Raw genomic sequence first — 15,399 nt, 5'->3', positions numbered from 1 at the left:
AGGGTCTTGAGGAGAGGGGTAGTATGAGTAAAGCGACCCTGGCGGAAGATGAGACGGGCAGCAAATTACTAGATACCACACTGGTTACCTCAACCAACACAGACACCCCATCTGCAGACACTTGCTAAATACTTCAACGAGAAAATAGTAAACCTACGCAACACGTTATCACAGAACACCACCAACATCGATAAATTTATTGACTGCCTGGACCCAATCCTAGGTGAACACCCAGCAGACCGAATCTGGACAAACTTCGTCCTCCTTACCGATGAAATCGTCACCCAAGCAATTAACAAGTTCGCCAAGACCCACTGTAAACTGGACACATGCCCCAACCACCTAATAAAATCTGCCCCTCAACGCTTCACAGCAGACCTCACATCACACCTAAACTACATGCTGCAACATGGCTTCTTTCCTAAGGACAAAGGTAATTCTACTTACTGCATTATATTTTGTAATTCTATTACTATGTCAGCCGTATTGAACCTGCTATGAGTGGGAAAGTGTGGGGTACAAATGTAATAAATAAATAAACAAACAAACAAACATATTACTCACCCCAATACCTAAAGACAGAAAGAAAAAAGCAAATGAAATCACCAACTACCACCCGGTAGCATCTATCCCCCTTGGCAGTCAAACTGCTGGAAAACATGGTAACCAAGAAACTTACTGACTACTTAAACAAATTCTCAATACTACATGAATCACAATCAGGATTTCGCGCCAACCACAGCACCGAAACAGAACTCATTACTCTCCTAACCAAATTCAAACAAGAAATTGCAACTGGTAAAAGCATACTTCTCCTACAATTTGACATGTCTAGTGCGATCGACATGGTAAACCATAAAATACTATTAAACATGCTAGAATACTTCGGGATCAGTGGCAGTGTACTTAGTTGGATCAAGGGTTTCCCAACCACAAGAACATACCAAGTGATATCAAACTCAAACATATCATCACCATGGAAACCAGAATGTGGAGTACCCCAATGATCACCATTATCACCGACCCTTTTCAACCTAATGATGACCCCAATAGCCAAATCCCTACCCAATCAAGGCCTTAACCCATACATCTACGCAGATGATGTCACGATATACATCCCGTTCAAACACGACCTAACAGAAATCACAAACAAAATCAAACTCAGCCTCCAAATCATGAACTCATGGGCGGATGCATTTCAACTAAAACTCAACACAGACAAAACACACAGTCTCATCCTCTCATCCCAATACAACATGAACAAACCCACCAATATAAACATCCCAGATTACACCCTTCCAGTTTCAGATAGCCTGAAAATTCTCTGAGTAACAATTGACCGAAACCTCACACTAGACAGCCAAGCGAAAACTACAACAAAGAAAATGTTTCACTCAATGTGGAAACTCAAACAAGTAAAATCTTTCTTCCCGAGGGAAATATTCCGCAGCCTGGTACAATCAATGGTACGTGGAGGGGCATAATCGAACGTCGCTAGGATCTATTTTGGTGGCGGCGCTACACTGGCCGGAACCGTATTATCGAAAAAGATGGCCGGCCATCTTTTTTTTCGATAATACGGTTTAGCCTGGCCAAATGTCAGAGTTCGCCGGGGTTGAGATGGCCGGTTTTGTTTTTCAGCGATAACAGAAAAAATGCCGGCGATCTCCAACCCGGCGACATCCAAGGCATTTGGTCGTGGGAGGAGCCAGCATTTGTAGTGCACTGGTCCCCCTCACATGCCAGGGCACCAACTGGGTACCCTAGGGGTCAGTGTGGTGGACTTCAGAAAATGCTCCCATATGCATAGCTCCCTTACTTTGGGTGCTGAGCCCCCGCCCAACCCACTACCCACAAATGCACAACACTACCATAGCTCTTAGGGGTGAAGGGGGCAACTACATGTGGGTACAGTGGGTTTTGGAGGGCTCCCATTACCAGCACATGTGTTACAGATAGGGGGGGGATGGGCATGGGTGTGCCTGCCTTAAGTGCACTGCGGTACCCACTAAAAGTGCTCCAGGGACCTGCATACACGCAGGCCTCTAGGACTTGTTGCTGCTGTAGAACCTTGGCACACCAGTTGACACCTGAAGACTAATCTCTTTGAAAAAGTCCTTTATTTGAATAAGCATGTTTACTCACTGTTAACTGCAGATCAGAGGTTGTGCCCCACTGGCAAAGAGTCTCCCTGGGACTGAGATTAGCAGTAGGTCAGAGCTGGCAGAATGGTGTACAATGCCCTCTTTCAGCAACATTCAAGGTAATAACTAAGGTCTCTAACGTGGGTAAAACATGAAAGGGATCTAAAACTGGCTTACAAAAATGGCCAGTACCTCATGGACTACCGGAAACAAAACAGGGCACACTCTGACCCAGTTAGCAGGGGGAAAAGCACCATGGGAGTAGAGCCCACTACCCTACACCCACCACAATGCATTGCTGATGTGACTCTGCAGTGCACCTAACAGAAAAGGTGTCACACTCACCCGAGAGCCACATCATAATCAGGGAAAGGCTGTCAGAGGATAGAACACATTGTGCTGTCATGGAGTTGGGTATGGCATTTGAGGCTGGCATACAGGCTGCCAAAATATGTTTATAATTGTGTTTTTTATGGTGGGAGGGGGTTGGTGACCACTGGGGGAGTACGGGGAGGTCATCCCCGATTCCTTCCGGTGGTCATCTGGTGAGTTGGGGCACCTTTTTGAGGCTTGGATGTGAAAATAAAAGGACCAAGTAAACCCGGCGAAATACTGCTTAACGCCGCTTTTTTTTGTTCCATTATCGGCGAAAGCCGGCCATCTGGTAGCCAGGCCCATGCCCGCCTTCGCTAAGCTACCGTCACGCCCCCTTGAACTTTCGCCGGCGAAGCGACAGGAAAGTAGCGATGCTGTCAAAAATGCTGCTTTCGATTATACCGATTTCGCCACTTTTAAGAAATCACCGGCCATCTCCCGATTTATGTCGGGAAATGGCTGGCGATCACTTTCAAAAATAAGCTTGTAAGTCACCTAGACTACTGCAATGCAATATATGCTGGATGCAAAGAACAAATCATTAAGAAACTCCAAACTGCCCAAAACACAGCAGCCAGACTCATATTTGGAAAAACAAGATTCGAAAGCGCCAAACCCTTATGAGAAAAGCTGCATTGGCTCCCAATCAAAGAACAAATTGTGTTCAAAATCTGCACCCTGGTTCATAAAATCATTCACGGTGAGGCCCCGGTGTACATGACAGACCTCATAGACTTACCAACCAGGAACACAAAAAGGTCATCACGCACATACCTAAATCTCCACTACCCAAGCTGTAAAGGACTAAAGTATAAATCAACCTATGCATCCAGCTTCTCCTACATAAGCACGCAACTATGGAATGCAATACCAAACATCATGAAAACAATGCACGACCTAACAAACTTCCGGAAATCATAACGATCCAACTTAAACACCTGAAACCTATACCAGAATTGTACAAAACTTAACTTTTCCTCCCTGTTTTCCTAATTTACTATGAGGCATATTTTCAAAGCACTTAGCCTTCCAAAGTTCCATAGAAACCTATGTCTTTTTTTTTTTTTTTGTAGAAGAATTTTATTGAGAAATCAAACACATTTGTCCAGCAATAACAGCAAACATATAGATAGCAAAAGCAGAACTTAGTGACTGACCACTCCAACAGACTGAAATGGAATGTCCATTCTTCCATATGTTTGTTTGAGATAAGACAATCCTCTTAACTTTTACAGCAGACCCAAAGTAAGCCCTTGCGTTGGGACAAGTCCACCACAAATGACCCATAGTCCCCTTTTCCAGACAGCCACGCCAACAAGAAGGCAAAACTCCAGAGAACATATGACGTAGCCTAACTGGTGTGAGGTACCAACGATAAAGCACCTTGACCGCATTTTCCTTAACAGAGACAGCAATAGTGGATTTCAGAAATGCTTTTTCCATGTGAGCCAGTCATTAGAAGATACAGCTAACCCCAGTTCCCGCTCCCAATTTGCCCTGTGTAATTGGTACACGGGGACTACTTTACTTAAATGTTGATACAGACAAGTAATAAGTCCCCGAGTACCCCTGGAATCTTCGCACAGGTCCTCCAAACAGGTATCCTCTCTGATTATACATGCTCGAATACTAGGAGCACCTAAAAAATGCTTCAGCTACATATACGCATACTGATCCGATAGAGGGATCTGAAACTCTGAAGATGAGTGTATACCTTTTGCATCCCTAGTTACAAATAGCTGGCTCCACGTACTCAGTCCCAGACACGCCCACCGAGAAAAAACACCCCCACCCATCCCAGGAGGGAACACAGGATTACCCACAATAGGTGTATGCCGTGACAAGATAGCTTTAGGAGTAGAAAACAAAGAATCCCGGTAATGAAAAGTGGAAATAATGGATGGACACAGGTCCCGCGTCAGAGAGCGGTATTTATGAGGCAGCCAGATAAGATGTTTTAGAGGACGAGACCCTATCATATGTTGTTCCAGAAAAATCCATCGTTTAGAAGGAGATCAATAGCCGCACGAGCCTGTGCCACCCTATAATACCAAAACACATTCGGGACTGCAAGCCCTCCTTGACTCTTTCCCTTATATAGAAAAGCCCTAAGAAGCCAAGGTCTCTTGTTATTCCAGATAAATCTAATTAGCCTATCCTATATCCCAGCCAAAAAAGATTTGGAAAGCTGCAATGGCAATACCTGAAAGAGATACCAGAATCTAGGTAGAATCTTCATCTTAAGGGTGGCTATCTTACCAAACCAAGACATTTCCAACATAGACCACCTATCCAAGTCTCTAGAAATCTCATGGACGCGAGCCGGGTAACTGGCCTGAAAGAGAGCCTCGACCATTGTGGGTAAGTTTACACCAAGATAATGAATAGACTTAGTCATCCATTTAAAAGGGAACGAGGCACGCAATGTCTCCACAAGAGTTGAGGGAAAGCCTATAACCATTCCCTCTGATTTGGTGGCATTAAGATTATAACCGGAAACCGCCGAAAAAGCCCCGAATTCCACAATTAAATTAGGGAGAGAAATCAAAAGACGGCTAAGGGACAACAGAACATTGTCTGCAAAAAAGAGTGATTTTAAACTCCTCAGATCCACACCTAATGCCCACTATATCTCTGGGTTACTCCTAATTGCCACTGCTAAAGGCTCGATATACAGAGCAAACAATAACAGGGAGAGGGGACATCCCTGATGCGTACCCCGAGTGAGAGGAAACAATGCTGAATTACCCCCATTGATACAGTGGGGGAAATAAGTATTTGATCCCTTGCTGATTTTGTAAGTTTGCCCACTGACAAAGACATGAGCAGCCCATAATTGAAGGGTAGGTTATTGGTAACAGTGAGAGATAGCACATCACAAATTAAATCCGGAAAATCACATTGTGGAAAGTATATGAATTTATTTGCATTCTGCAGAGGGAAATAAGTATTTGATCCCTCTGGCAAACAAGACCTAATACTTGGTGGCAAAACCCTTGTTGGCAAGCACAGCGGTCAGACGTCTTCTGTAGTTGATGATGAGGTTTGCACACATGTCAGGAGGAATTTTGGTCCACTCCTCTTTGCAGATCATCTCTAAATCATTAAGAGTTCTGGGCTGTCGCTTGGCAACTCGCAGCTTCAGCTCCCTCCATAAGTTTTCAATGGGATTAAGGTCTGGTGACTGGCTAGGCCACTCCATGACCCTAATGTGCTTCTTCCTGAGCCACTCCTTTGTTGCCTTGGCTGTATGTTTTGGGTCATTGTCGTGCTGGAAGACCCAGCCACGACCCATTTTTAAGGCCCTGGCGGAGGGAAGGAGGTTGTCACTCAGAATTGTACGGTACATGGCCCCATCCATTCTCCCATTGATGCGGTGAAGTAGTCCTGTGCCCTTAGCAGAGAAACACCCCCAAAACATAACATTTCCACCTCCATGCTTGACAGTGGGGACGGTGTTCTTTGGGTCATAGGCAGCATTTCTCTTCCTCCAAACACGGCGAGTTGAGTTCATGCCAAAGAGCTCAATTTTTGTCTCATCTGACCACAGCACCTTCTCCCAATCACTCTCGGCATCATCCAGGTGTTCACTGGCAAACTTCAGACGGGCCGTCACATGTGCCTTCCGGAGCAGGGGGACCTTGCGGGCACTGCAGGATTGCAATCCGTTATGTCGTAATGTGTTACCAATGGTTTTCGTGGTGACAGTGGTCCCAGCTGCCTTGAGATCATTGACAAGTTCCCCCCTTGTAGTTGTAGGCTGATTTCTAACCTTCCTCATGATCAAGGATACCCCACGAGGTGAGATTTTGCGTGGAGCCCCAGATCTTTGTCGATTGACAGTCATTTTGTACTTCTTCCATTTTCTTACTATGGCACCAACAGTTGTCTCCTTCTCGCCCAGCGTCTTACTGATGGTTTTGTAGCCCATTCCAGCCTTGTGCAGGTGTATGATCTTGTCCCTGACATCCTTAGACAGCTCCTTGCTCTTGGCCATTTTGTAGAGGTTAGAGTCTGACTGATTCACTGAGTCTGTGGACAGGTGTCTTTCATACAGGTGACCATTGCCGACAGCTGTCTGTCATGCAGGTAACGAGTTGATTTGGAGCATCTACCTGGTCTGTAGGGGCCAGATCTCTTACTGGTTGGTGGGGGATCAAATACTTATTTCCCTCTGCAGAATGCAAATAAATTCATATACTTTCCACAATGTGATTTTCCGGATTTAATTTGTGATGTGCTATCTCTCACTGTTACCAATAACCTACCCTTCAATTATGGGCTGCTCATGTCTTTGTCAGTGGGCACACTTACAAAATCAGCAAGGGATCAAATACTTATTTCCCCCACTGTACATACACTGGCCTTTGGTGACGTCTAAAATGCCTGAATCCAATGACGAAACTCACTCCCAAACCCATATCTTGACAAAGCCCTATCCAAGAACTCCCAATGGACCCTATCAAAGGCTTTTTCCGCATCTAACCCCAATAGGCACATAAGTAACCCCTCCCACCGTGAAAGGTACAGCGTCAACAGTTCTCCGCACATTATCCAGATCCTGACGTTTAGCCACGAAACCCACCTGATCCGGATGCAACAAATCTGGTAGCACCACAGACAACCGGTTAGCCAAAATTTTTGCCAATATCTTAACGTCTGACTTGAAAATAGAAATAGGGCGATAGGACACACATTCTGTCCTATCCTTGTTAGGCTTTGGTAGTACAGCCACCCATGCTTCCATCATCGACGGGGGCAAGGAAGCTCCCTATTGAACTGAATTTATAATCAAAGCCAAATAGGGTGCCAAATCCATTCTAAATGCCCTATAGAATTCGTTAGTAAACACGTCCAGTCCAGGAGATTTACCAGTAGGCAGATTTTTTATCACCAGAAGAACCTCTTGAGCTGTAATAGGTGCATCCATGGCCTCCCTTTGGGTATTAGATAGGGCTGAGAGATTTCTGGACTGCAAGATTGCGTCAATCTCATGTGGACAAATACCCGGATCTGCTGTGTACAAGGCCTCATAAAAATGTTGGATCCTCTCCCTAATCAAAGATGACTTAGTCAGGAATCCCCCATGACTATCCTTCACACGAGGGATACACCGCTGAGCTCTCGCCCTTTGCAGCTTTATAGCCAATAACCGACCTGCTTTGTTACTAAACTCATAATAATTTTGCTTCAGGCAAGAGTTAGCGAATTGTAATTGTTCATCATGAATAGCAGCTACCTCAAGACGCAGCGCCTGAAGTTCCCGAAGAACGGCCACCTCCCCAAAAGCCTTATGCCTCTTCTCCAAGAAGCCTAACCTAGACATACAATGAGCCAATTTATTCCTATGCTTTCACACCCGATTGCTAGCTTTCTGTAGGAAGAAACCCCTTTAAACTGCTTTAAAGGCATCCCAGATCGTACCCATGGAAGGCCCAAATTCCACATTTAAATCAAAATATTCCCTCATTGACTTTTGGAAAGATGGACATATTTCCTGGTCCGGTAATAACAAGTTGTTCAATGTCCATCGTCTATTACATGCCTCCTGCAAGAGAGAGGGTATAACTGCCCAAACAGGAGTGTGGTCTGAAATAGTGATATTACCAATGGCCGGGGAACAGTCCACATCTGGCAAGGTCTTGTCTACAAAAATATAATCCAAACGAGAATAAGTAGCATGTGGGGATGAGAAAAAAGTATAATCCCGAGCAGCAGGGTCCGCTAGCCGCCAAACATCAAAAAGGCCCAGGGAATCAACCTTTGCCAGCCTCAAGTCCACAGATGACAAGGAACCAGTCTTGTCCATAGCAGGCTGCATGGTCGCGTTAAAATCACCCGCCAAAAGAAGCCTACCCTGGACAAAACCTGACAGAGTGGACCAAAGCTGAACAAAGAAGAGATCTTGATGCTCATTAGGAGCATAGACCGAGGCTACAGTCACTGCCACCTGATCGAGCAAAACATGCAATAAAAGGAAACAACCTTCAGGATCTCGCCTAACGCTGATTAAGTGTCATGATTGTGGCTGTGACCCCTCCCAGACTTCCGTTATTTCTGGGGGTCAGCTTCTTAGCTGGCTTCTGTTTCTTCTGTCTGTCCTTTCTGAGCTGGCTCTGTCTCTGTGTGCTGGCTGCTTCCAGCAGCATGGCTCTAATTGCTTCACTATACTGCAGCTGTGTGGGTTAAGCCTCTCTGTGTTTCAGCATGCTGGCTGCCTGTGTCTGGTAGTTGTGACCTCATCAGGCAGGGCCTTGATAGGGAAGTGGTGTTCTTCCCTTCAGGGCCTTTGCAACATTTGCTTTAGGTAGGATGGGTGCAGTGTGCACTTCTGACTTTGTGTCTAGCTTCCCTGCTTGCATTTGCTATAGGTCCAGGTTAGTGTTGGTGCAGTGTGCACTTGTGACTTCTGTTTAGCTTTCCTGCTTTTCCCTTGTGGCTCCCCTGCTTTCCCTTTTGAAGCACTTCTGTTGGTTTGGTGCTTAGGAAGCACCTTTGGTAGTTTAGTGCTGTGGAGCACTAAAGTAGCTTGGTGCTTATGAGCACCTGTGTTAGTTTACGTGTTTTGCTTCACTGCTTTCTCCTTGTGACTCCCGTTTCCCCTTGGTTAGTTTAGTGCTGTGGGGCACTGCTGTAGTTCAGTGCATAGGTGCACTGTGTTTAGGAGCACTTCTGTTAGTAGTGCTTAGGAATTCTTCTGTTGGTTTACTGTTAGGAGTACCCCTGTTAGTTTAGGGCGTTGGAGCACTTCTGTTTCCAGCTTGTTCTAGTATCCTGGTCCCGGGGTTATCCTGTATCCAGTAAGTCCTGCCGGCCGCTCGAACCCAGGGGCTCAACTCCTGGGGGGGGGGGGGGGGGGGTAGTGGCTAAGTGCAGGTGAAGCAGTGCGGACCAGTCCGGGGTACTCCAGTCCAGTGTGTTCTGGTCCAGTGTGTTCCAGTCCAGTGCGGACCAGTCCGGGGTACTCCAGTCCAGTGTGTTCCAGTCCGGTGTATTCCAGTCCGTGTGTTCCGGCTCGCTGGGCGGCGCCTGCAGTCCTTGCCTGTGCCGGTGTGCTAGCCCAGTGTTGGTTGGTGGGTTTTGCCTGCTGTTTCGCTCCTCGTCAGCAGCCCAAGGGCTCACGTTTGCTCCAGAGCCCGTCCCCGTGGGCTCTGAACCTGAGAACCTGACATTAAGATTCATGAAATAGTACGGCCACTCCTCGCGTTTTTTGCCCATGTACATCAGAGGCAAAATAAATGTTCGGATAACGAGCGTGTCTCAGTAACTTCTCTTGCTGTTTTGTAAAATGCTTTTCCTGTAAACATACAACATGCGGTTGAGCTTTCAACAGTTCCCTAAAAAGAGCAGAACGTTTATAAGGGGAATTAAGTCCTTTGACATTATAGCTCAGTAACTTAAGTGCTGACATTCAACCAAATGTATAACTTTTAACAAAATGGCATTATCAAACAATAGAGCACAGCACCCTGAATCCAAATTATCCTCATCCATAAAAACTCCCACCCCTCCCCCTACCAACAATCCCTCAGCTCCCCCCAAAACCCACATACTGAACACCTCCACCAACCCAACTCTCTCCAAACCCACAAAAGAGCCACTTGGTTGGAGAAACGAGGGCATAACCCCCAGCCACACTCCCCCACTCCAGGCATGCATCAAAACATTTAACCCCCCATAGATTTGCTGAATACTCATTCTCCCATCAAAGCAAATTAAAGTTCACCCATACCAACCCTCATTCACACTTATCACACAACATCAAGGCCTCAAATTGGAGAACAGAACCAGAATGTCTTCTTGACATAACAGTTCACTTTTTCTTACGCCCCTTCTCGACCCACCGCTGCAGCTTTTCTCTCATAGCAGGAGCCACTAGCGATGTGGGAAGTGCCATAGGAACAAATCCAGCCTCATGTAGTATCTTCCAGGCCTCTGCCAATTCACGCACATGGTGTACTTTCCCTCCAGCAGAGAAGCTCAAAGCGAATGGAAATAACCAGTGATATTTAATTTTTGCTGAAACAAGTAGATCTAAAGCTGGTTTCATTGCTCTGCGATGCTGCAGGATGTAGGCCGAAACATCTTGATAAATCGAAACCCGGACATCATTGTAAAGTACGGAAGACTCTTGTCGGGCTCGCAACAAAACATGCTCTTTATCTTTATAGTGGACAAAGCGCACCACAATGTCTCTTGCAAGATTCTCCCTAGGTTTTCCCAGGGCTCAATGAGCTCTTTCAAGTGGAATAGGCTCAGACTCGCCTCTCTCTGCCAGCAACTGACTGCACAATGTCTGCACTATTACCGGGACCTCCTCCATGCCCCCTCCTTCTGGAACCCCTCGGAACCGCAAATTCTTCCTGCAGCCATAATTTTCTAAATCATCAAGTTTATACAATAATTCCTCATGTTGCTCGCCCAGCTGCGTCACCCACGTCTGAGTCATAGTGAACTGCTATTCTTCCTCTTCCACTTTGGATTCCAGCTCTGCGACGCAGTTGCCCAGGTCCCGCATGTCTGCACTCAAATTCTCAATGCACTCTATAATATCCTCGTGGGACACCCTAAATTTCTTTCTTAATCTTCACCAACCAATGCCTCAGCCGTTGAGTACCTCGCCACCTCTCCCTCCACTAGTCCGTTCCCCTCTCTCTCCTTCCCCTCATTCCTTTTCCTCCTTTCCTGAAGTTACTCTCCTTTCTTCCTCAAAATGTACCACCTGTTCCTCTGATCCCATTCCCACCCACCTTCTTAATGCCATCTCACCTGCTCTTATTCCTTTTGTCTGTCACATTCTCAACCTCTCACTTTCCACTGCAACTGTCCCTACTGCCTTTAAACATGCTGTGGTCACACCTCTCCTTAAGAAGCCTTCACTCGACCCATCTCCCTCCTTCCATTTCTCTCCAAATTACTTGAGCGTGCTGTTCACCACCGCTGCCTTGATTTTCTCTCCTCACATGCTATTCTTGACCCACTACAATTTGCTTTTTGCCCTCTCCACTCAACTGAAACTGCGCTCACTAAAGTCTCCAATGACCTACTACTGGCTAAATCCAGAGGTCTCTCTATTCCATCCTCATTCTTCTTGATCTTTCCGCCGCTTTTGACACTGTCAATCACAGCATACTCCTCGATACCCTGTTCTCACTTGGATTCCAGGGCTCTGTCCTTTCCTGGTTCTCTTCCTACCTCTCCCTCCGCACCTTTAGTGTTCACTCTGGTGGATCCTCTTCTACTTCTATCCCTCTGCCTGTCGGCGTATCTCAGGGTTCTGTTCTTGGTCCCCTCCTCTTTTCTATCTACACTTCTTCCCTTGGTTCATTAATCTCATCCCATGGCTTTTTCTACCATCTCTATGCTGATGACTCCCAAATCTACCTTTCTACCCCTGATATCTCACCTTGCATCCAAACCAAAGTTTCAGCGTGCTTGTCTGACATTGCTATCTGGATGTCTCAACACCACCTGAAATTAAACATGACCAAAACCGAGCTGCTCATTCCCCCCCCTCCCCCGAACCCACTTCCGTGCTCCCCCCGGTTTTCTATTTCTGTTGATGGCTCTCTCATTCTCCCTGTCTCCTCAGCTCGAAACCTTGGGGTTATCTTTGACTCTTCTCTCCTTCTCTGCTCATATCCAGCAGATCGCCAAGACCTGTTTCTTTCTTTACAACATCCGTAAAATTCGCCCCTTTCTTTCTGAGCACTCTACCAAAACCCTCATCCACACCCTTGTCACCTCTCGTTTAGACTACTGCAATCTGCTTCTTGCTGGCCTCCCACTTAGTCACCTCTCCCCTCTCCAGTCGGTTCAAAACTCTGCTGCCCGTCTCGTCTTCCGCCAGGGTCGCTTTACTCATACTACCCCTCTCCTCAGGTCGCTTCACTGGCTCCCCATCCGTTTTCGCATCCTGTTTAAACTTCTTCTACTAACCTATAAATGTACTCACTCTGCTGCTCCCCAGTATCTCTCCACACTCGTCCTTCCCTACACCCCTTCCCGTGCACTCCGCTCCATGGATAAATCCTTCTTATCTGTTCCCTTCTCCACTACTGCCAACTCCAGACTTCGCGCCTTCTGTCTCGCTGCACCCTACGCCTGGAATAAACTTCCTGAGCCCCTACGTCTTGCCCCATCCTTGGCCACCTTTAAATCTAGACTGAAAGCCCACCCCTTTAACATTGCTTTTGACTTGTAACCATTCGCCTCCATCTACCCTCCTCTCTTTCCTCTACACATTAATTGATTTGCTTGCTTTATTTTTTGTCTATTAGATTGTAAGCTCTTTGAGCAGGGACTGTCTTTCTTCTATGTTTGTACAGCGCTGCGTACGCTTTGTAGCGCTATAGAAATGCTAAATAGTAGTAGTAAATAGTAGTAGTAGTACCTCCAAGCAGTGGTTAGCATACCTGCATTTAGAAAATGTCTGGACAAGTTCCTGGAAGAAACATCCATAGTCTGTTATTGAGATGGACATGGGGGAAGCCACTGCTTGTCCCTGGGATTGGTAGCATGGACTGTTGCTACTAATTGGGTTTCTACCAGGTACTTGTGACCAGGATTGGCCACTGTTGGAAGCAGGATACTGGGCTAGATGGACCATTGGTCTGACCCAGTATAGCTACTCTTATGTTCTTCACTCAATAGGTAATTAACTCTGGAATTCATTGCCAGAGAATGTAATAAAAGCAGTTAGCTTAACAGGGTTTTAAAAAGGTTTGGCTACTTTCCTAAAAGAAAAATCCAAAGTCCGTTATTAAGATAGACGAGAATATTCACTGCATTTTCTAGGATAAGCAGCACAAAATCTATTTTACTGCTCTAGGATCTTGCCAGGTACTTGTGACCTGGTTTGACCACTGTTGGAAACAGGATGCTGGGCTTGATGGACATTCGGTCTGTCCCACTATGGTAACATTTATGTTCTTAATGTTTTATTTGTATATATACACCCTTGGCACAGGCAGTTTGCCGAAACACAGGCTGTGTCACGTCCTTCAATACACTTCCTTCAGCATAAGGCTTTGCCTCTCCGTTCCATCTGTGGCCCACTAGACTTCTGTTGTGTTGTCTGGTTCGTGTTGCTGATTCCCTGTTGCTTGCTTGCTTGCTTTGTATATAGAGTGGATCATCTCACCATGACTCATCCGTCACTCGGGTTTCCTGCACTGAGACTCACCCACTGCCAGTCACTCCTTACTCTGCCTTAGAAGGGATTTGAACAGGGGGAATAACAGGAAATCCTTACCTAGAGACATCAGGATCTCATAATTCTCCTTCACCACCTCCCCGTAAAGTTCCTTCTGCCCTTCATCTAAATACTCCCACTCCTCCTGGGAGAAAAAGACAGTGATGTCCTCAAACGTCACCCGCATCTGAAACAGAAACAAGGAACACTCTCAGGGACAGGAGGAGATGCTCAGAATACATTAGATTGGAGCTCCTGACATATTATCTCCCTCATGTCTTTGTTTTGGGGTTGTAACTGTGCAGATTCTTAAACAATTCAGCTTTATCTATATCTTTTGTATAGAATTCCCCTGGAGTAAACAACCACCTCTTCTGTGCTCCAGGACTGATTCCACTTCAGCTGCCTCAGCTCAGCTTGATTACCCCCATCCACTCTGCAATCTCATTCTCCAACTAGTAGATGACGGCAGAAAAAGACCTGCATGGTCCATCCAGTCTGCCCAAGATAAACTCATGTGTATACCTTACCTTGATTTGTACCTGTCTTTCTCAGGTATGTCTTTCTCTAGTATGAACCCCTCCCTAAGAAGGATAACCCCACAGCTTTATTTCTTTTTCCTCATTCCAGCATCCCCACCTCCTTTGCCAGGTTCTTCTCCATTCTCCTCTGTGAACACACATCCCATCTGCCTCCCCACAGGAAAGATGCCCAGAGCTCTCTCTCATACCTACACCACTGTATACATTAGTCCTCTTTCTAAAATCCCTCTTCCCCCAGCACACAACCCGCCACAGTTCTCTCAATCTCCCCAGCACTCACAGCTGTCTCAACCCCACCCTAAAGAACAGTCTCTCCGCAGCTCTCTATTTCCCTCCCTATAGTAAAGGGCAGGGGGAGGGTTTGAGAAGTACTCAGTTTTTGAGTTCTGGGGGAGTCAACAGTGATAGGAAACAAGTGAATCACCTCCCTCTACCTGTTCCACAAGCAAACAAAATTTACAAAGCAAGAGGGGGGAGGAGAATGTAAAGAGATCCCAGAAAGTTAGAGAGTCCTAAAGGAGCAGTTGCAGTGTGAGGGGAGGAGAATCAGGAAGAAGAGCCTTAGGGGCTACAGCAGGGAATGGATTGAGAAGTGCCAGGCTCATTTCTTCTTGTGTGTGTGTGGCATTGCCTGGCACTGCATCCCCTGCTGCCCACCTCCTGCCAGTGTGAGGGGAGGAGAATAAGGAAGAAGAGCAGCAGCTGCTGTGTGAGGGGAGGAGAATCAGGAAGAAGAGCCTGAGGGGCTACAGTAGGCAATGGATTGAGCAGTGCCTGGCTCATTTCTTCTTGTGTGTGTGGCATTGCCTGGCACTGCATCCCCTGCTGCCCACCTCCTTCCAGTGAGGGGAGGAGAATCAGGAAGAAGAGCAGCAGCTGCTGTGTGAGGGGAGGAGAATGAGGAAGAAGAGCCTGAGGGGCTACAGCAGGGAATAGATTGAGCAGTGCCAGGCTCATTTCTTCTTGTGTGTGTGTGGCATTGCCTGGCACTGCATCCCCTGCTGCCCACCTCCTGCCAGTCTCCTACCTGCTCAGCACAAACCCCAAGAGCCATCCTCCTGCCCTTCTCCAGACCACCTGCGAGGGAATCAGGGTCTCCTGAGTCTTGAACATAGGCAGAGAGACTAATGGAGAAAAAGAAAGA

At 46.6% G+C, this 15,399-nt stretch overlaps 1 protein-coding gene across 1 annotated transcript in view; it reads right to left on the bottom strand.

Annotated features, from left to right (window-relative positions):
* Positions 1-15,399, bottom strand: part of LOC115460752 (zinc finger protein 184-like) — a 26,344-nt gene extending 10,945 nt beyond the window's left edge. The window contains exons 1-2 of the mRNA XM_030190503.1: positions 15,283-15,399; positions 13,774-13,900 (exon numbers count right to left, since the gene is read on the bottom strand). Of these exons, the coding sequence (XP_030046363.1) occupies positions 13,774-13,900; positions 15,283-15,309 (154 nt within the window). The 5' untranslated portion in view covers positions 15,310-15,399. The remainder of the gene's footprint in view (positions 1-13,773; positions 13,901-15,282) is intronic.

This window comes from Microcaecilia unicolor, chromosome 1 (assembly GCF_901765095.1).
Source record: "Microcaecilia unicolor chromosome 1, aMicUni1.1, whole genome shotgun sequence".
In the NCBI taxonomy this organism is placed as follows: Eukaryota; Metazoa; Chordata; class Amphibia; order Gymnophiona; family Siphonopidae; genus Microcaecilia; species Microcaecilia unicolor.
Note: the sequence above shows the minus strand (reverse complement) of the source record. Positions and strands in the feature narration are given on the sequence as shown.